The following is a 22,444-nucleotide window of genomic DNA, read 5'->3' as shown; positions in this document are numbered from 1 at the left end:
AATACTCCTATATATGTATGTTTATTGAACTATAACAGGAGGATCTGGAGTGATATATATGTGTGTGTGTAGGCAGGGTGAAGTGAATGAGGGATAGGTAATCTCTGTATACATTATTAAACTTTTGATCTTTTTCTTCCATTGTGCTTGAAATAAAATATGGTCCACTTTTTTTTTGAAGTTTCCAATGTTTCTTCTCTTGCATATGGATTTAATATTAGAATTGTATGGAGATAATGTAAAATACATTTCCTTTTCTTTGTGCTTGGATTCTATCTTTAGTGAGAAATCAGTTATTAATGATCATCAGGTGAATTGGTAGCATTTACAGATCTGCAGGAGACAAATTGGTTGGTGGAATAGCTTCAACAGAGAAATTGTTAGAAAATAGTGTAGTAATGGAACCATTTTCGGGCTTTGCCTGTAGAAATGAACATACTATTGGACTTCTCATAATTTGTGAATCATCAAAGGTCAAAAAATCCCCAACACTTGATCTCCTTCACATATACCCTATGAAGTTTTCTTCAACTGCGTTATTTTCTTAATAATAATAATTTTTTAAAATTGGATCAACTGTTATCTCTAACATTTTTGCACCTATATTCCAGTATGCCCTGGTATAGTTCCTTATTTCTTTCTTTTTCATTTTCGTATAATCAACTAAAAGATATATCTTCATATCTAAACTTTTATTGTATATGATTTGGAACATTTTTTTTTTTTTTTGCTTAATTATGTTACATAGCTCTGAAAGATATATCTTCATTATTTTTTTTCCTTATTTATTTTTTTATATCTTCACCCAACTAGTTTCTTGAAGGGCCTGCAAATAAGCATGTCTTTTTCCTATAGCACATTCAAAGAAGAAGTATAAGCTTTGGAAAGGAAACAAAAATGAAAGAGTATTTCACGCAGGGTATTTGTATCTATTTTTTGAACTTTTGAGTATCGCAAATGCAGCTGAAAATAACCACTTTTATTTTATTTTTTTTGTATTCTTTGGGTGGTGGGGAGGATGAAAAAAAGAAAAGAAAAGAAAAGAGGAGAGGAGGTCCCATGTCCGCAAATTTTTCTTCATTTGCATACATATCATACCCCCTGATGGAAATTAATAAAAGGAAGGAAGAAATCGTAAAGGATTAAATAAAAAGGAAAGGATAAACCTCATAATGTCATGTCAACCAACAATAGAATGTAGGACTTTCATGAAGGATTCTTCTCTGCCCCACCTGGTCTTGCACAGACAAAGCAACCCTTGTTACAAGAGTATGGTTGCTCATCTTCATTGAAGAAATGTATATATATGGCTTTTCATCGTCATTAAAGAAATTTATAAACACTTCTACAAAAACTGGAAGCTCTATTATCTCTACAATAATAAAGCCCCGTAGTTAGTTAATTTGCTGTAAACTTTTTCTGTCAGTTTTTGTATTTCTAGGTTTACCTTCCTTGTAAATGCTCAGCCTTTTGTATTTTCAAATTTACTCTCACAATAAGTGCTCCTCTAGTACTCAAACACTACGTGCAAAATAATTACTTCGATCTAATAACTAGTGACAAAAATAATTATTTCAATCCAATAATCACGTTATGCTCTGCTAATCCCACTCAACCACTATTTCCTTCTTACAAACTCTCCGTACTTATATTGTGACCAACTGAGTGATTGACACAAGCGCCAAAATACGAGTAGGGAACAAATTAATAGCACAAAACTAAAACACACGAAAAACTAAATAGGACAATCCTAAGGGTGATGATTAGCAGATGGTATCCTCGGCATGAGATGATTCAATCAAGATCTAAGGTCAAGGTAGTTTACAATCTTTTGTTCAATCTATTAAATTTATGTGCTCGAATTATGTTCTTAAGTTCTTAGTTTTTTTTTTTTTTTTTGCATACTCAAAATTTTGTCATGTTCTTGCTAACTGAAGTGATTAATGAATGTTTCCTCCTTAAAAAGGCCAAGCAAACAGACTAACCACAAAATTCTTAAATCATGGAAGTGATTTTCTATTTCTAAGTTCACAATTTTTCTAACTGTTTTTACATTTTCAAATTTTGCCATTTTCTTGCCAAGTAAACTGCTAAGCATGTTAAGAACTAATTATGATTTTTATACTGAAATTTTGTCATTTACTTGTTAAGTAAAATGCCAAAAATTTTAAGAACTAACTATGATCCTTAAAATGTTGCACACGCATCGAGTGTACTCCCATCACTATTTTTATTAGTACCCTAGAAAAGATTTTTGCCCCTTTTTGTTACCTATGCTAGTAGTAAATGCTTAGTTTAATAAGATAGTTGTCCATTCGTTATTAGAATTGAAAAAAGAACATGTTATGCCACATTTTTAATGCATTTCATAGTATATTAATAAAACTGCTCACATTGTTATTTCTTTAATCCAAAAAAGGAAATATTTGCCTTATCTATTTTAAACTCTTTTAGAATATTTTTGATAAATGATATTGACACTTCAAAAAATCTCGATCTGGACACTCCGCTCTTACTTATTATTGTTAAAAAGGTTAATTCCACTTTGTCCCCCCAAACTTTGGACGATTATCCACTTAAATCCTTAAACTTCAAAATGGGACACTTAAGTCCCTAAATTTATAAATACCTCCCACTTAAGTCCCTAAACTTATAAAATGGGACACTTAAATCCCTAAACCCTTATAAAATGGGACACTTCAACCACCAACGGCATTCAGGATTTGTTAACAATTTTCCTTAAGTGAGAGGTATTTATAAGTTTAGGGACTTAAGTGTCTCATTTTGAAGTTTAGGGACTTAAGTGGGTAATCGTCCAAAGTTTGGGGGGACAAAGTGGAATTAACCCTTGTTAAAATGTCATAAACTCCCAGAATCTAAAAGTATCTTACTAACACCTAGAAAGTGCTTTTAACACCTAGAAGTACCTTTCTGAGAAAAGTACTGTACTTCCAATCAGACCCTAAATCAAGGTCTATTATAAATAAGGTATATGAAGTAGTGGAAAAAGAATTTCAAAGAGATGAAGTGCTGTAAACGAGAGAACGTTTTTAATCATATGAACACTGCATAATCATATGAAAATTAAAGTAGTAATTCTGACGGATATTGTAAGAACAAGCAATTATTTGAGCAACTTTCAGGATGAGACTTCTCCTTGTGTTTTGATTCCATTTCAACTGAACTAAATGGCAGTAAGCAACCAAAACCATGAACTTTGGGACCAATTTCGGTGATGCAAAGAGAATTGTGATTTGGCACTAGAATTGGGACACTCATTAGATCAGTTTTGCTAGATTTTTATATAGTCTGTGTACAGTTTAGCTATTCTTCCTGTGTAGTTAGGGATTGGTTATCATCAATAAAAAAAAAATATTTCTTTTCTTAAAAAGAAAAGAAAACCATGAACTTTGCCTTCAATTCATACTAGATTTGATCTCTTAAATTTGCAGGGAATGGAAAATCTCTCTTATTTTTGTCTGCTATGCATGCATGCAATGGTTTTGGTAGTGTATTTTTATAAAATAAGGGTTAAGTCATATTATCGTACCAAAAAAGAGTCTAGCTTTATATGCAGTAAATCAAATTGAGGTCTTTGTTTATGTCTTAGAAAAGTAAAAACAAATTAATCAAAGTAACTAAATGCAAGAGGACAAGAAATGTGCTTTATATGCCTTTAAATGGTGTATTATGCATGTTTTACAAGTGCACCTAGGCATTTTTTAAAACATTGAAGATACATTGATGTTAAAAAAAATTCCTTGTTTGGATTGTGAATTTCCACTGAAAAATTTTTATATTTTTCGTGAACACATTTTCTAATCATCTTTTTGTTATGCATCAAATCGCTTCTACAAAAAAACTCCTAAAAATAGCAATCCAAATAGGATTTTGTCATGAATTATTAGTTCTGCTTTATTGTTAAACAACATTTTATATGCCCATGATTCGTGTCAAACCAAATGACCAGAACGGTTTTTGTCAAATTCTTTGTGAAATCAGTAGTAAAAACTAAAAAGGTGAACAGTCTTAATTACTTTGTGATAAGTTAACTCTACAATATCTTAGCCAGGGTAACTAGATAAAATGAGTGAAATTGATTACATCATGTTCCTGAATAAATCATTTAGGGGGCGCTTGGTTCAAATTTAGGAATCGGAATTGTAATTGGAATCATGTTCAAAAATTTAGTATTGGGTTTGATCAAGAGTATCATTACAATGACTAATGTTTGGTATATATTTATAAGGTTTTGGAATCAACTTATTTTTCATTTTCTTATCTTTATTTTTTTCTTCTTTCCCTTTTCCTACTTCCTTCTTCCCAGCCCTTAAGTATTCATGCTTCACCAATTTCTCTTGAACCACCACCAATCAAACTTGCAATCTGTGAAGTATGGGAGAGCGACTAACAAGAGATGAGAGAAATCCTTACACAATTTTTTGAAGTTTTCGAGTCAAATTGAATCAAATTAGGGAATCCATCAAAACCCTGGGGATTGAGAATCCTCAAATTTTAATAATTCACTCCAAAATTCTGAATTCAATACATGTAACCCAAACAGTAAGAATTGGAATTATTTCAATTCCTAATTCTGAACCCCTTTTACCATACGGTACCTTAGATTTTAAGCCATTGCTATGTATAAAAAAAAAAAAAAATTGTAACTCTTGTAACAGTGCAAGAAAAATTAATAACGAGAAAATTATTCAATTGATGGAGAAAAATGTTTACCCATGCTGAATGGTACACACATAGTTAGACAAATATATGCGTATGTCAATATTCTTTATTTCTTTAAATTGTCACAAAATCTTAAAAGTTGTGAAGATATCCTTAAAATACAACTTCTTTTTTTTTTTTATCCATGTTAGTTTCGTGAACATCTGAAGGTAATGGAGATAGTTTTGGAATGTACGTTTGATGAATCATGAAAGCTTGTAAGAAGGAGCATAGTATCCAAATGACTCGACAATCTCAAATCACTTTCAATTTTCACTGTCGTGTCACCCCTGCCACGCTTACTAGCCAAGAGACAAATGACTCAGCAATATCAAATATTATTCTAGCATCCTAACAACCCCTGTCAATTAAATTGAACAATCCTACCCTGTGGAGCTGCAAAAAAGCTCAGCCATACAGGAAATTTTGTTTATCTAAGAAGAAACATGTTTCTTTCCATAATAAGCAAATGCAGCCGGATCTCGTAAACCCTTTCTGGAAAAGAGTTACACAATTTCCAAATCAAGACATTTTGCATAGCTTCTTTGTGTGGATTATATTGCATTGCATCTCCATCAAAATCTTCAACCACAGACATGGGTTTATGCACAAGTACAATGCCTTAGCACGAGATCTCATGAAACTTGTGGTGGGTGATTCATTAGAATGATTTCTTGGTGCCAACAAAGATGTACAGTAATCGATAAAGCCAGTGACTAAATCATTGAGAAGATTTTCAACTAACACTCAAAGGATCATAGAGAGAGGGAGAGGGAGAGGGGGAGGTGGTGGGGGGCTAGATTTAATTAGCAAACATAGAGGGCCCTCTTCACCTGAATTCACGTGTCACGCTTAATTAATCTTGATAAACTACTAAAAGCCAAATTGCAAATAGGACTATAGTATGACATTCCAACACTAAATTCACTATACCATGGGCCCTCTTAGGAGTCTTAGGTCAATAATTGCAAGGTAATTTGTTACTATGATATTCAACTTAGGCCAATAATCAAATTGATTCGCACTTTAATTTGTTCCCATCTGCCTTTCCTAGCGTTGGCACACTTCCACTTGCTATTACAACAACGGTGTTGATTAGCTTTCCTTTTAATCCTTGAGACAAGCATATGACTACTGGCAGGATCAATCGCATAATTTGCTCTCCCGGGGATCTCGTTTAATGGATTTAGCTTCACCCTTTTAGTTGTTTATCCTGAGTTTTTTAGGGAAAAAAAGAAAAACCAATCAAATATGAAAACGCTAAACTAATCACCTTTCTAAGACGCTAAACATAAAACAAGTACATCACTTTGAAAGGGAATCCACTAAACTCGCATTAATGAAATGTAGACCACCCATTAACACCTATTGTATTATTGTGTGAAAGTATGGTTGGTGGGGACAATAGATTACATCACTCGTAGACAAAACCAAAATTTTCTTAGCTTTTCTTCCAAGTTCATGACTTCGTGACATTGTGTTGATACAGAAGTTCAATTAGTGGACGGTGTTCTTATTGTGGAATACACATCAGCTGCCTTAATTCGATGAACCTTTACTTAAACTACATCTTTCAAAGCAGTCAGTGTCACTAACCCCCTGAGTTGAGGAAAGGCCATAGTGAACATTTGAGTTTATCCTAACTATGAATATGGTAGCAAACGTTCTGTTGTCTACTATGTACCCCAAAAACACAGAGTTAAAAAGGATACTATTAATTAAGGTGTATTATTTGTTGTTGCATACCTAGGTCTAGTTGGCAAATATACATATGACAAGAGTGTAATCTATTTTACTAGCTAGAGTTGGTAGATTGCACTTGTTCTTAAAGTGTGATTGATAATGCATTGCAGCTACCACAGTAACCACACATGATTAAGGCTGAAACAAGAAGAAAGTTACTCGATACTCGAATCGAGTTTAACTCAAAAAAAGTTCGTTAGAGGTTGGTTTGTTAACTAATTAAGTCAAACATGAACACCATTTTGGATTGGGTAAACTTTCAAGGTTGGTTTGAATTTCGTTTGATTTATATGAAATTGAAATTTGCAGAAAAAAAAATATAAGTTACTAGAGCTCGACTCGAATTAGACTCGATAAATTAATAAGCCAAATTTAAACATAATTTTAAATTTATTAAAATAATTAAATAAATTTAGCCACTAAATTATTAAATTTGATCAGACTCGTTTACACCTATACACGTCATCTCCCCCAATCAATTGAAAAAATACAAAATGCACAACAGAAATTCAATTTTAAACTAAGGCAGTTCAATAATACTTTACACCTTTCAAATCAAGCAAAAGAAGAGAGGGGACAAGAAAACAGCACACTACAATGTACTATCTCAGAGAAGTAAGAAAATTTTAGCCAAATTTGAATTTGATTCCTTACCCGAAATGGAAGTCCAAAATGTGGACGGTGAGAAATGAAGGCTTTGCTCCCCTATTCCCCTCAATTCACCACAACCACAAAAAAAAAAAAAAAAAACAATGAAAAAGCAAAAAATTATAACAAAAATTTAACGGTCCTAAATTTTTTGTGAAGGCAACATGGGGACCCATTACCTGAGCTCTATCCCAAGTTGGACAAGAAAGCATCTACTAACGTGGCCTCTTACTGGGAATGGATACTTGGATTCAGGAGATAAAAAGTCCACAATGTTGCAGCTGTACTGGAAGTTTGGACCACTATATGACAATATTGTGATTTTTTTTTAAAAAAAAAAAAAGAAAAACTTAATTCTGAAAGAAATGAGCTGAAAAAGGAAAAACTCATGCACCAGCCGGGAATCGAACCCGGGTCTGTACCGTGGCAGGGTACTATTCTTCCACTAGACCACTGGTGCTCGCGGTTGCAATTTTCCATAACATTTTTTAGTTATTACAACAACACATACATTCCTCCTTTTGTGAAAAAGAAACACACAATTCCTCCGTCAGAAGGCAAATCAATTCCTCCTCTAATATTACTGGTCCACAATGTTTTAAAACTTAGCTTTTAATATCATAATGGCTAATAAAACTTTCTTTTCCTTAAAATTAGATACACCTATTTCTTGAACCCAATGTAGCAGGTAAATTTTTAGTGTTTGTTGCCCCCACATCAACCCACCACCATCTCTCGCGTCGATAGAGGTAAGTTTTTTTTTCTCTTCTTCATCTCCTCCTCTCCTCCGCTCTTCCCCGCCATCTCTCTCCCCCCTTCTCCCTCCCCCTTCCCCCCTGTGCAATCTGGCCTTTTTCATGAAAAAGAAACATACAGTTTCTCCACGAGAAAATAAATCAAATTCCCCAATATCAGTCACTAATGTTTTAAGTCCAAACTAAACAGTTTACAATGGATATATATGGAAAAATGAGGGGTACAATAAGGACCAATATAATAATATTTGCATGAAATAAAAACGTATTGAATCAGTCCCTTTTAGGTAGGGAAACGCTTGGGTAAATCAGGTCTACCCAAATCGGACATTCTTCAAAGGAAATTTTCTATACTCCTTTGGAAAAACCATTCCCTAATGCAGTGCTAATATTTTCTCTGCAAGATTTTATGTATGCCCTAAAGAAAGAGGTCAGTGAACCATTTCTTCTTTATTTGGTAAGTTAGTAGTAAACCATTTCTTATTTCATTAAAAAAAAAATTCATTTTCAAAATCTCCATTAATTTCATACACGACCCATTTATCTTTTGTAAGATAGTGAAACAATGTAAGAAAAAAAAAAGGAAATAAATATGTATTCTAGTGTGAACTCAGCAGTTATTATTACATGGAAATTCTTTGTTGAAGAAACTTCTAAATTATATATATATAGTCTAACCTTATTTGGTACGGCAAGATGGTCGTATGTCCTCTAGCTCCAAGGTATCGAATTTACTTGCATCCCTAACAAATAAGTTGCCAATTGAAGGTTGGAGTCAAACTCAATCATCATTTTCTTCACATATGACCATTATTACATACAAGTTGCTAATGATTTATTCATTTATTGACCTGGACATCATCTGTCTGTTAATTTTTCTCCAGTTGGAAAAGGTCGTTTTCAACGTAAATCATGCATTAATTGACTAATGCTTAAACCAATGGGTAGCCCGAAGTTGGAGAAGTAGGTATCCATACATATGTATATCTTCTTGGTAACTAGGTGTGAAAATTACGAAAAAGTATGGTGCAGATTGATAAATTTCACCGTGTATGGGAACTATGTTCAATACATGACATCTAAAAAAGTTTGAATCTGTTCAGTTACTGAATTCGATGTAAAAGGCCAAAAACTTCACACCAATTAAAAGTGATGTTGGATTGAAGATTATTTGAAAATTTTTATTATGCGTTGTAGTACTTTTTGTAATGTAATATAATCTATGTAAAATTAAAATGTGGTTAAAAAGATTTAAAAAAAAAGGAACATGTTTAGAGATCGTACGAAAAAAGTACTTAAATATTCCAGTGCAAATGCAGCTGCAGAAAATAATCAGTAAATGAGAATAAATTCAATGCTTGAAAAACTGGGGTACCTCGGTTGAATATGTGGATGGGGGGTTATAAACATCTTGATCATGAAAAATATGCAACAACGTTCAAGGCGGTGGACCATTAAATCATTAATCTTTTTCTCGTTATGTTTTTCTCTCTTTTGTTATACCTCTTGTATCGTTCTGAAAATTGCATGTCCAAAGGGACAAAAATGGGAACACACAAGCCAAACAATAATCAAAAGAGGGTCCTCTTTTTTTTTCTTTTAATTATTTATTTATTGAAATTTTATTTTATTTTTTCTTGAATATATTCCATCTTCGTCAGGTTGATGAGTGAAGCCCAATGGACAGTGTTGCCTTGCCCCACAACAATCATGGACTAGTATTGTTCTAATACTATACTAATATTATTTTGTGACCTTCAATATCTGAGATGACAGGGCATATCACATTTTTTACTCTTTCTTTCTCCCTTGTTTTAAGGATTTTTTGGCATTAACCTACTTCACCAATCACTTAAAAAGCATGCAATGCATAATTGAAAGTTATAGATACATGCATTTACAATTTTAAACATGATATTAACGTGTCGACAATAAAGTTCAGCCTAGTTGATAAGCATTTGACTTTGTAACCGATTGGCTTACCCACCCATATTTTTTTGTATTCTTGTAGCAGGGGAGGCAAAAAAAACACGATTTGGTGATCGATAGCGTGTTAGAACCAAATGTAACCAAAGAAAGAGATTAAGTGCGAAAAGGAAAAGAAAGTGAAAAGGGTCGAATCGATCGAAACTTAAGAATGGATCAAATGTGCTACTTCGTATTAGTCTTGCAATTAGTTGATCAAACTAGAGGTTAATATCTTTTACTGTGGCAGACTCCAACCTTACAAGGAGAAAAGAAAGGCGAGGTTATTTCATAAGTTTAGCTCCAAGTGATGGACCGTAGGAGGTTACATTCGCTGAGGACCGAATTCGGATTGGGCTTCATCATCTGAATTCTGGATCATGCACTTCAGTCCATTCCATCTTTGTGTCCGTGCTTGGAACATAACACCGATACTGGAGATCGGAGCACGGAATTTGTCGCACACCGTGTCAGTCTCCTGAACTGGTGCCATAGGCCCAACCCAACTGACCCATTGCACCTTAAATACATTACTGGCCCGAAGGAGAAAAGAAAAATAAATTCCCGACGTTTTTTTGTCCTTTTTCTATCTAATGAGTGAGATGTACTTTAGGCATTAAATTATTAGAAATGTAAGTTTAGTATGTAATAGGTTAAATTCTATCAGCTGCTAAATTTTAAAAAAGGTAAGTTTAGTATGTGTATATATGAGATAGATTAGGTAGAATTTAGATATATTAACGAGTGTTCAATGAGCACCTGAAGAAAAATATTTTTTTTCATAAATCTTTGTTTAGTTTTTCTTTTGGTAAAATATAGATCTAGCATAGAGTAATTAGTCAACTTGTTCATTACAACATTTCTAGGGGAGCATATCTCCTGAAATTTTTCCAACAAAACAGAATTAAGCTGTGCTCCAAATGAAAGATGCGACTATAATATTATAAACTGATAGACTTAAAATTGAACCTATGATGCTTCCTATTAGATCTGCAATTCATAGGAAAAAAAAATATAGAAACCGAGTTCTAGGAACATTACTCATGAATAGCCTGTTTGATAAATGAATGAATGCCAAAACCACTCTCTCTACTATTAATTTCACAAACAGATAAAAGTATCCTTGTCCATAAATTTCACTCCCATTTGCAATAGGGAGATAATGGGCAAAGTCCAAAGATGCCCAATTGGGAGTGGATGAGATTTATGGGAAAACGTACTTTAATCTGTTGGAGCGAGTGAGTGGCACTGGTGGAGGGTAGGGCTGTCAACGGGCCGGGTCCGGGCCGGAATTCATTATTCCGGACCCGGACCCGAATTACTATGCCGGATCCGGATCCGACCCGTTTACCCGACGGGTCTTTTATCCTATGTTCCGGATCCGGATCCGGCGGGTCCGGATCCGGATCCGGGTCTACCCGAACAAATTTACCAAAATTTATAATTTCTAATAAAAATGAGAAAAAAATATATTTGTAAACTAATTTCTAACTAATGCAAAGAAAAAACCAAATAAGAAAAGAAATCAAATTAACTTTATTAAAATACATCACCCTAATCAAATTATATTGATAAATATATATTTTTTAAATTATTAATTCATTTATATCCGGATCCGGGTCTAATACGGGTCGGAATACTATATTCCGTATCCGACCCGTTTTTTTGTTTGACAAAACGGATCCGGATCCGGATCCGGGAAACGGAATTAAATCCCTACCCATACCCGCAATAATTTCACGGATCCGGTCCGGATCCGGGTCTAGACCCGACCCGTTGACAGGCCAAGTGGAGGGGGAGGGCTGAGTTAGGTGGTAAGGCGAGAGTGATTGTAAGTAGATGATTTTGAGTTCAGTGTCATCTATTTATTAAAAAACGGGTGGCAGTAGAAGAGCCAATAACAATATTTAGAGTTCTAAAAATAATAATACTATCGTTAATTTTTTATTTTATTTAATTATCTCAAAAGACACTCTAAAATTTATATTAAAAAAAAGTTCGCGGTTACCTGACTAATATCCCTATTAGGACAATTTATTTATCTGCTTTTCTTGCAAAGTAATCCATATAATTCTTGATAAACGAGCATTTATATGTAGATAGATGTAGGAGGATCCGTTCGGAAAGAAAGAAACCCCTTTGATATCTCTTCATCTACAAAAAAAAAAATTTTTTTTAATCTAGTCGAGCCTCTTGGTCTGTCATTATTCCTCGAGAAGTGGGCACGAATCGTGTGAATTAAATACATGGTGAAGATTAATCACACAAAAAATCAGACAGTGTGAGAGAGAAAATGGTTGAAAAATTTCGAGCAAATAAAAACGAAACACCGGACACCTGAATATTAATTAAACAAAGGTAGCGGAATCTCGTTAGGACTTTACCAGAACCTACCATTCTTCTTAATCTTAATAATAAATATTATTAAACAATCGAACCAAATTAGCGCTTACACGATCCAGTCATTGCTATTTTATCAAGTAATGCCGAGGATCTAGCTAGGCTTCAGTAATAATTATGCAAGTCAAAATAGGTTAACCAATTAGTACTAAGTATAATTAAAGCCATATGGGGGCACTAATATCCAAAAGGTTGTTTACTTAACTAAGCAAATTCTTGCTTGTTTTGTCTGCTCAAAGCGCATTGAGTTCAGAAACCAAACTACTCTGTTTAAAGCAACCTCTGATTAATAAATTCAGGTAGTCTTTTGGATACCTAAAAGTTCTTTAATATATCTTATAGATTTAGATCATTAAACTTTTACTGCAAACCGTTCCTCACTAGTTGACCTGTCACTAATTATCACACCACATATTTCTTGGATTTCATTTTTAAATATAAACAATAATTAGAACCCCCCCCAAAAAAAAATCTAAGGAGGGCAAGTCTTGCCGTTTTCATAGTGGAGTAGAGAAAAAAAAAACTGTGATGTGTTTGGATTGCAATTTTTTTGTGGACACATTTTTCCTCGTATATATCAAATCGCAATTTTTCTACAAAAAAAACCCAGAAAAATACAATCCAAACAAAGCAAATATTATATTTTTCTTGTCGAAAGCTAACTTGTCAAGTTGAATAATAATGAGAATTTGAGGCGGGATAGGATTCAAAGTATGCAGGCCCTCTAGTCTTCTCAAGTTGCTTTTGTTTATGAATTGGAGAAATTTCTGAGATTCCTTTCATGCAATTCCATGCCGTGAAAAGACTGCAATAGTTTATCTACTAGCTTTAAAAAAATCAACATACAGACCCCTTGGCACAAAACTTTCACCTGTAGAAGTAAGTGGATTTTCTTGGTCCTCTTGCCAGATAACAAATCATTACCTTATAGTCATCCCTTTAATTAAAATCCAAGTCATTTTCTTTGAGGTCAAGTCTTAATCGAATCCTTGAATAGTTTTGGAACGATCTCCTCATTGCTTGCATCACCCAATACACGGTTATTTATCTGCTAAACAACTGGTTTCTGCAAGAAATCCTGTCCTTTGAACACCTTCTTGCTAATCTTAAGTATTTTGACAAGAAAGCAGGCGTGATCTCCCATGCTCTCAAAACTTTGACCATCTAGTGGTGAAGAATAAAGGGTTGCAGGGTTGGATACAGCAGCATAGGATCAAATTTCATATGTGATCAGCCAAGCCAGCTTGACATCCCCGTGGGATTAGCTGAAAAGGACAGACACTGATAGAAAAAGGAATTAAAGGAAATTAAGATACATCAACCACCTAGGTTGCTGCTTTCTAACCCATGATTCCAAATAAGCCACCACCTAATACCCCTGATGGACACTGGGGGTATATGAATTGATTGACACGGACGCAACGCTAGAAAATGAGGCCAAGAAAAAGGAAAAAAAAAAATTTTTGTGGAGTCAAATAGTCACCTACATTCCAAACGCATCAAGTCACTGTTCTGCAGGTATAATGAACCAAGAACGAGATTTGACCTAGTCCGTGAGACTATCAAGATAATTTAATGGAATGACCAAAATATCTTAAGAGAGAACATTCAAGGGTTTTGATATGTGTGGGGGATGAGGGATGGGGACCATGTGCACGACCAAAAAAGATAGAAATTGTCCATGTACGTAGCCATATTCATGCATGGTTATATTATACATTGTGTCAAAAGTTGACAGTAGTAATTATAAGAGGAGATATTTTTGAACCACAAATCTTCAAAATCGTGCCACACTTTCAATAAGAGCAACACAAAAAGGAGGAGGATATGCATATTGTGTCCCGAGATGGAAAACACATGCAAGGCACGTGCAGTAGATGAAGCAATAACATGATGGGTTCCTGCTGGATAAGATGCATACCTGAGGGAGTATGGAGAAAGATATGGGTATGGTATCAGATAATATCAAGAAGAAGATAAGACGTGAAGATCAGCCGTGTGGAGGGAGCAAGTTATCCAAGAAAATGTGCAGAGACTATCCCAGAATCCCAATATGCAATACGTTGTAGTGAATTATTGCATAGCAAGAATAAGATAATAAAGGCTCTGCAGTGATGGTGTGATATACTGGTTCGACACTGTGGGAGCATGATGAGAGCTAGAATAAAACAGATAACCAACAGATGCTCAAGTTGCAATCGCAGCAGTTGAAAATGTAATGCCTGAATACCATGACTAGACTTGAGATTTACTTTAACAAATGTTTGGTGCTAAGTATGCCTATTTTTAGGTTCAACTTGCAGGCAAAATTCAACATTTCGTACAAAGCATTAACAACTACTTTAGCAAAAAGTCTAGCCTAGCTTAAAGTAAGCTATCACAGCTACCAATTGGTTGGACCAACGGAGGCAGCCTAATGAACTGAGTTCATGACTCTGATCAACACAAACAGTGCTGTGAAATGTATTGAATTTATTGTGATCAAGAATAATATAAAGATCCACAATTAAAGGAAGATTCAAAGTTAGGTTCTAAATAGGTAGGATATGTGTAGGTACAAAATGTAGTGTTCTGCTCATCCATTACTTCCTTAGGCCTGAATATTAGTGACAAAATCTTTTTTAGCAAAAATTAAATCCCTACAATCTGAAAGTCTACTTATATCTCATGGCTTTCACTGGGTTAAATACAATCAGCCAACTAACATCAACTAAGTAGGCTACCAATAAGTATGAAAGAAAAATGAAGATGAATTTTCTGTACCATAATTATATTGCATGTTGTGTATAACATCTCTGTACCCTTGATTTTTGCTATAGAAGCAAATTTGTTTGCTTACTTCGACCAAATTCCACAGCAATACACTCATGACAGGCCTGGCTGCATCACAGGCTGTAGAAGTGCAATACCGGTACTATGGAACTCTGCTTGCTTGTAGCAAGACCCGTCGAAGTTCGTCTGCAATTCCTTGCAAGAGAACTGGTTTTCGGATAACTCCATTCATCCCAACCTGAAAGCATTTCTGCCAACTATCTTTATCATCACTTGCTGTTAGGGCAATGATCAATGGCCAGTTGCGGCTGCAGAACTTTCTAATATTCATGGTCACTTCAAATCCATTCATGTCAGGCATGTGAAGATCCACAAGAACAATTTGGATTGCAGATACAGCAGGCCCAAGAGCACTAAGACATTCATATCCTGAAGATACTGCAGAAACATTGCATCCTAGTTTCTCAAGCAACCTTCGAGTAACTGCCCTATTCATATCATCGTCATCAGCTAAAAGTACTCTGAGGCCCCTGAAGGAGTTGGAATAACGATGATCTGAAGACTGCCCTTGTTCAGATATGCTGACTACAGTCGATGTCTGTTTCTGAAACCGAAGAATAAGTGCCAAACTATGCTTGAAACCTTCCGAATTGGGGACGACCCATATATCTCCTTGCATTAGCTGCCACCATAACTATCCAAAAGTCATTTAATGAAGTGAATCTAAGGAATAATTACAACAAACGATGAGCAGCTAAAAGCAGACTGCTTTCTATAGGTATAATGTTCCCTCTACATCAGCTTTAGGAATCAACTAAATTGAATTTAAAAGCCAAACAAGATAAGAAATCAGTAAATGCCAAACACAAAAGAAACTTCCATAATCTACTAAAAATAGGCATAGTTATCACGCTAGCTACTCACTAGGAGGTGCATGAAGCCATTATGGAAAGGTGAAAAACATATCCTTAAAAGAAGATTAGCTTAAGACACATCTCTACCCACAAACCACACCCTCCCCAACACCCCCCCCCCCCCCCCCCCACAAAAAAAAAAAAGAATGAAGAAAGAAAAGAGAAAACCACAAATAATTTCACTAAAAAAAAGTTGCTTCTCAGCAATATTGTGTCTGTGAACTAGGAGCTTGCACTGATATCTATTTTAAATAGAATTTCTTAAAAGCAGTAACCAATTCAGAAACTGGTAGCATTTGTGGAAGGTTGATGAATATATAGCAATTTGAGAGAGAAAAGCTAAGAATAACTTGTGAGGATCTTATGACCAATTACAACCAGAACGCTCCTCATATACTGCCATTGCCCACTAATGCTGAAAACATACCTGAACTAGCTTTCTGCATACACTGAAACTCAAGCCTTCCTCAGGTATACCACTGTTGTATCTCTGACAGCCCGGTGATACCGTTGAAGGCATGCTCTCAAAATCTGAATCATCTTTGCATATCCCAACATCAAATTTAATGTAAGTATACCCATCAGATGAGCTTGATCTCCACGGTCCCCATCCTTGATTTCTTGCCTGACTCCCACTAGCTGAGAGAACTCGAAAGACCAGACAACCTCCTCCATTGCTGCTGTTTAAAAGACTCCCAACCATATGGAAGATTACCTGAAAAACCCTTCTCTCATCCCCCATCACATGATTAGGCAAGGATTTATCAACTTCCATGGCAAAATTGAAACCTTTGTACATGCATAGGCATTTGGCTAGACAAGCAGCTACTTTTATCATTGCATGAAGTGAAAAAGACTTTGTCTCAAGTGGGAATCTCCCATTGTCTTTTGTTGAAGTATCCATCACATCATTTATCAAGGTCGAAAGCACATTGCTCGTCTTGACCATAGCATCAACCAAAAGTTGTTGCTCAGAACTGAGGTTCTCTTCTTGCATCATGGAGAGTAAGCCTAATATTGAGTGCATTGGTCTTCTCAGTCCACTGCTCATTACCATCTGAAATGCATTCCTTGTTTGGCTTGCCAACAAAGCATCCTGTTTTGCTTGTTGCAATGCTCGGTTTTGCTCCTCCAACTGTTCTCTCATGTGCTGAGACTCTTCAAGCACTGCAGCATGGGAAATAGCCACCGCAACCTGATCAGCAACCACCTTTACTATCTCGAGTTCCTGAATGGACCAAGATCTGCCCTGACTGCCAGGAAGAACTAAAACCAGAATTGCATAACATGCAGGAACCATCTCCGGAGTGCCACCCTTAAAATTGGAAACTCTAAGCATTGGCATCCTGATTGCAGCAACAGCTCCTGGTTCACCATTCCCTCCGCTGCTTGCAACAGCAAGTGGTGAGTCAGACTCAAGAATCTTCACACCATCACTTCCTTTAATCTCTCTTACATCAGGGTCACTGGTTGGAATACATAACTCATTCATGTCTGAAGAATTCCTCCTTATCGACTCATGAATCAGATTCATTTCTGTTTTATTATCATTAGGCATCCAGATAGCACAATTTTCTAAATCCAGTGTCTTAGAAAGCTCAACTAAAGTTGTGTCTAATATTGTATGCCGATCAAGTGATTTGCGAATCTCCTGGGTGAGCATCCGAACATGCAGGCCAGCTTCTTTCTGCTTCTTTATCATTCCTACTTGCCGACCAAGATCCCAGGTCTTTCTCCTCAACAAGATTTCTCTGACTTTGATTTTGAGCAGAAAGGGAATAATTGAGATTAGAGTTATAGCAGTAGCTACTGAGACCAGAGCTGTGAGCGTTTTAAAGACGGTGAGTGCAAGCATAAGTTGGAAAGGGTGTGGGCCATAAGTCCATCCATTGAGCAAATGAGTCATCCCACACAGGACGATGAAGGCAACAAATTCAAGAAGCACCAACTTAAATGGGACATTAGTGCAGCTAACAAAGTACAGGATCTCAATTGGAATAGAAAAGTAGGCCACTGCAATTAAAAAATCACTGACTTTCTGAATATCCAAAATGTTCTCAGTACTCCAAAATCCCCCCTCGTCACAGTTACAATTGGAAAATCCATTATCAGCAGCTGAGAGAGATATCAGAAGTGATGAGATCAACAGCCCAGATGCTAATCTCCTAAACATTTCATCCAATCAATTTATTCATCAATCCATCAAAGGTATACACGTGTTCACACTGGTGTTTCTGAATTTGTCAACAGAAAATTAATTAGTTCAGTTAAAGACATACAAAATCAACCTTCTTACATCCATTTCTAATTCATAAAGTTTCTCAAAAAAATAAAAATCTACAAAAGTACTGTAGAAGCCACTTGCCGATAAATTATTGGAAACACATCACTGTTAGCTTTAGCAACCAAATTAAAAAAATGGCAAAAGAAAGCAAGAAGAACGTAGGTGCATGCACCTCAATATTTCTATACCAAAATTTGTATAATCAAGGTCATTGCAAAAATTTAGCTGAGCCAAACAGATCAAGAAGTAACCAAATCCTCTTATTAATTCTAATTGTATCTTCAATAGAATTCTTTAACTGAGGATTCTCAAATATATGTGAATCTGAGCTTTAAAACAATTCAAGGATATCATCCTCTATCACTAAAGGAAAGAAAATATACCATAAAACAACTAATACAGTAGCCAAAAACACCAAGAACAAGAAGCCACAGTAAAATTACTAAATGGGGCACATAACCATCTAGAAAGCCAACTAATAGGTAAAGAGTGAATTTATATTGCAACAACAGACAAAACCTATTAACAAGAAACTGAAAGAAATCAATCAAGGCCCATGTACATCTCTTTCAAGAAATTAAAAAAGAATATGAAAAAACTAAAAGAATGAAGTAGAAAATGCAGGCAAATTATTAACTGATGATATGAAAACTAGAAGAAGAATATAACAGAAACTAATTTAAACGAATATGAGCTTCACCCTGAAACTTCTTTTTTTTTTGAAATAAAAACAAAAAATCCATTAACAAGACGTTATCAAAACAAATCTTGGCCCAGAAAAACATCTCTTTTAAGCAATCCAGAAATGCAGCCACAATTTGACCCTTAAAAATTTGAACTTCTGTGATAAAAATTAAAGCCAGTAAATAAGTAAACGTAGAAAAACAAATCCACAAGGGAATGAACCAATATAAGCATTGACCTATAGAAAATAAAATTCCCAGAAAGAAATGCAGGCAGAGTTGGAAAATTTACCTTTATCTGAACATCTCACATGTTTTCTTGAGAATAATACCCATGACAATCCAAGCCAATATAACTATCAGATCTTATCTCTTAATCACATGCAAAAGCATATGAACTCAGATAAAGCTCCAAATGTTTTGGCAGTTCAACTTTTTTCCAGAAACTGCAACTGAACTGAAAAATTTTCAGCCTGCATTGGTTTCATCACCGCTATTCAAAGAAAACAGCCGAAACCCATTAAACCCAATGATCCACAGATGAAAAGACCGCAAGAAAAAAAACCCGGTTTTGTTTCAAAGTTTTTCCCTTTTTCAGACCCTCCAAATGGCCTCACACCTCCACTGTGTGTAACGGCTGATTCATTGCTAGTTTCCCGAGGGACAAAACCGGGTTTTCCTTCCACCTTTTTTCCCACTCAGAATTCTTTCATGCTCCACCAGACACGAATAACACAGACTCGCCCTTCAACAGAGAAATTTCTCGGCGAAGCTGAGGGCCCTCATTGCGTTTTTTTTTTTTTTAGTATGTGAACTGTGTGTTTTCAGCTCAAGTTTCAAAAACAGAAGTTTCTTTCTGTTTTGTGCAAGCGGAGAAAATGGTTTGTTTGCGCCGCTTGTTTGGTAAGAAGGAAATCTAGTGAGGTGGGGATTTTTGGGGAGAGTTGTGGGATTTTAAGCAAAGAAAACGAAGGAAGAGGGGGGATAATGGGACCCAGACTGCAGTACATGAAGAGAACCTAGACGCACTTTTGCTTCTAAACGTCTGCTTCATACTCCCAATAAAGTAGTACAAGTAGTATTACTATTATTAAGGATTTCATAACTGTTTTATTTAATTTTTGTATTGATTTCTTTGTGGAGCTGTAGAGTACCTTATTTACTCGTTTTCTCACTATTCATTCATTGTACGTTTCCTCTTGAAGGGAAAATTGTGTGTACCCCCTCCACCTTTCGCAGAATGAGGCAGTTAGGTCCTAGTATTTTGAGAAACTGCGCAAATTGGTTCATGGAGTTTTTCATTGAAGGGGATGGTTTCGGCTTTTGAAGTTCTAGAAAGCTTAAAATGGATTTGCGCCTTTTACTTCCACTAGTTATATCTAGAGCTGGCAAAAAAGCCCAAAACCCAACAACCCGCCCAACCCGCCCATTAATTTTAAGGGATGGGTTGGGTCAATTGGGTTATGGGTTTTATTGGGTTGGGTAAGAACAACCCAACTTATTCATTGGGCGGGTTGGGTTTTTTATTTGGGTACCCAATACCCAACTTGTTTAAAAGTAATTTGAAATAATAAATACAAGATTTAATACACATATGCCCAACTATTTACATTTGGACATGTGTTAATAATTCATTAATTAATTTGTATTCAAAATTCTCATATATATATATATATTTTTTTTTCAATCATGTTTTTAAATTTTTATTTAAAATAAAAAAGAAATTTAAAATAAAAACTCATGCTTATTTTACTTTTATAACAATAGTTAAACTTGCTCAACTTTTATAATCAACAAAGTAGTACAAGCCCGTGGCTAAAATGCCACAAAAGTAAGGTTGTTATCACATCAAGTCAAACCTGAATTATGTATTATTTGAGTTCTATTCGAGTAAAAATATTTGGATTTGAGTTTTAACTCAAACTCTTCGAGTTTTTAATAATTAATCTTGAACTCGAGTTATCATATTCAAGTTTGAGTTCGAACTCGACCAAATAGAATTTATATAAAAGTTTCCAATAACAAACTGAAAGGAAGAAAGAAAACGCAAACGCAAGGTGTCTTAATTACAAAATTCACTATAGTTATACTATGGGTTGTTGAAGCTTCTCTTGTTTATGAAAAATGAAAACACATAGGCTCCATATGGATTAGGCATTTTTGAAAGTGTTTTTGAAATAAAAAAAACTACAAGAAGTCCTACAACAAAATAACATGTTGAAATTATAAATGAGAGACAACTTCTAGGATTGACTTTTTGTGTGGCTGGATGGGCATAATGAAAGCACATACACATTTTATTTCCAATTTGGATATTAAAGAAAAATAAGACCTTGTTTGGATTGCTATTTTTAGGAGTTTTTGTAAAATATATATATATATATATATATACTGTAACAATTTGGTGTATGTGAGGTAAAAAGGTAATTGAAAATGTGTTCACGGAAAATATAAAAATTTTCCATCAAAAAATCACATTCTACAAGTTCTTTGAATTGTGGTTGTAATGTAAATTCAGAATGAAGAAATCAAAATTAGAAACATGTAATTAAGATCAAACAACTTAACCCTATGCCTAGTAGAGAAAATAATAGTTGGTTATGGGACCAAATTTTCAGCACGTAATCAACTTTATTTAGTTGATCCATCTATATATTTTTCTTAAACTGCTTTTAGTAAATAGCCTACACTTCCCTTGCCATCTATATTCTTGTAACACTTTATTTACTAAATCACATGTTTATGTGGAATTGGAAGTTTGGATCCTAGTATGAATACAAAAATGTTTCGTTTTCTTTTAAAATATGGCCACGAATTAAAATCTTCTTTGTTTCGTTGACGCTGCTTGGAATTCATGGTGGTGGCTAATTCAAATGCAAGTGCTAATCTACCAAGTGATTCTTTGCTTAATAGAATTCTGATATAACATGTTTGAAGAATGAAAAGAATTAGAGAAGTTAAGTTTTGAAAACTTTGTTGATTATAGAAGAAAGAGAGGGGGGGAGGGGAACTAATTCCATCGAACTTCAATTAGTAGTATTAAAAAAGTACAAAGTAAACAATTTTTTTAGCTAATCTATTTAAATGTATAATTTATTATCTAAAATTCACAATACAAGCAATATAAAATATTATTCTATTTATGATGTGTTTCCAAGGAACTTAAGAAGTGAGTGTGTGTTTGTGTGTGTGAAAATACATTTATATATGTGAAAATGTGTTTATATATGTGAAAAAAATCTTTTTTGTGTGTTAAAATGTATGTGAAAAAGTTTATGTATTAAAATGTATGAATTAATTTGTTGGGTCATAGTTGGGTCATGGGTTTGAGATAACCCAATATGACCCAACCCAAAATCAACCCAATCTAAAGTTGGGCGGGTTGGGTATAACCCAATTAAGTGAAGACCCAATATTAATCCGCCCAAAACCCGCCCAACCCGCCCAATTGCCAGGTATAGTTATATCTAAAATAGAATAAGGGAACTAGATCTACTAGTTTGCAAGTTTAATGACCTTGCAAAAGAAGGAAACTTGTGATTTGTATCAGCCCTAAAA

At 34.8% G+C, this 22,444-nt stretch overlaps 1 protein-coding gene and 1 non-coding gene across 3 annotated transcripts; both read right to left on the bottom strand.

Moving 5' to 3' along the window:
• Positions 1-7,502: 7,502 nt before the first annotated feature.
• On the bottom strand, positions 7,503-7,573 carry TRNAG-GCC. Its single transcript has one exon. It is a non-coding gene; the product is annotated as a tRNA-Gly (tRNA).
• A 7,115-nt stretch (positions 7,574-14,688) lies between these two features.
• Positions 14,689-19,792, bottom strand: LOC113767060 (ethylene receptor 2-like). 2 transcript variants are annotated; one of them, XM_027311230.1, is made up of 3 exons: positions 19,179-19,792; positions 16,347-18,153; positions 14,689-15,699 (listed from the first exon to the last, which is right to left on the bottom strand). In XM_027311230.1, exons 2-3 carry the CDS (start codon positions 18,090-18,092, stop codon positions 15,148-15,150), a joined length of 2,298 nt encoding a protein of 765 aa, XP_027167031.1. In that variant the 5' UTR covers positions 18,093-18,153; positions 19,179-19,792; the 3' UTR covers positions 14,689-15,147. The 2 variants fall into 2 exon arrangements, with proteins under 2 accessions (XP_027167031.1, XP_027167032.1); XM_027311231.1 differs by having other exon boundaries at positions 14,689-15,687.
• Between the last annotated feature and the right edge of the window lie 2,652 nt (positions 19,793-22,444).

This window comes from Coffea eugenioides, chromosome 3 (genome assembly GCF_003713205.1).
Source record: "Coffea eugenioides isolate CCC68of chromosome 3, Ceug_1.0, whole genome shotgun sequence".
In the NCBI taxonomy this organism is placed as follows: Eukaryota; Viridiplantae; Streptophyta; class Magnoliopsida; order Gentianales; family Rubiaceae; genus Coffea; species Coffea eugenioides.
The sequence above is the reverse complement of the archived record's forward strand: the minus strand, read 5'-3'. Positions and strand labels throughout refer to the sequence as shown.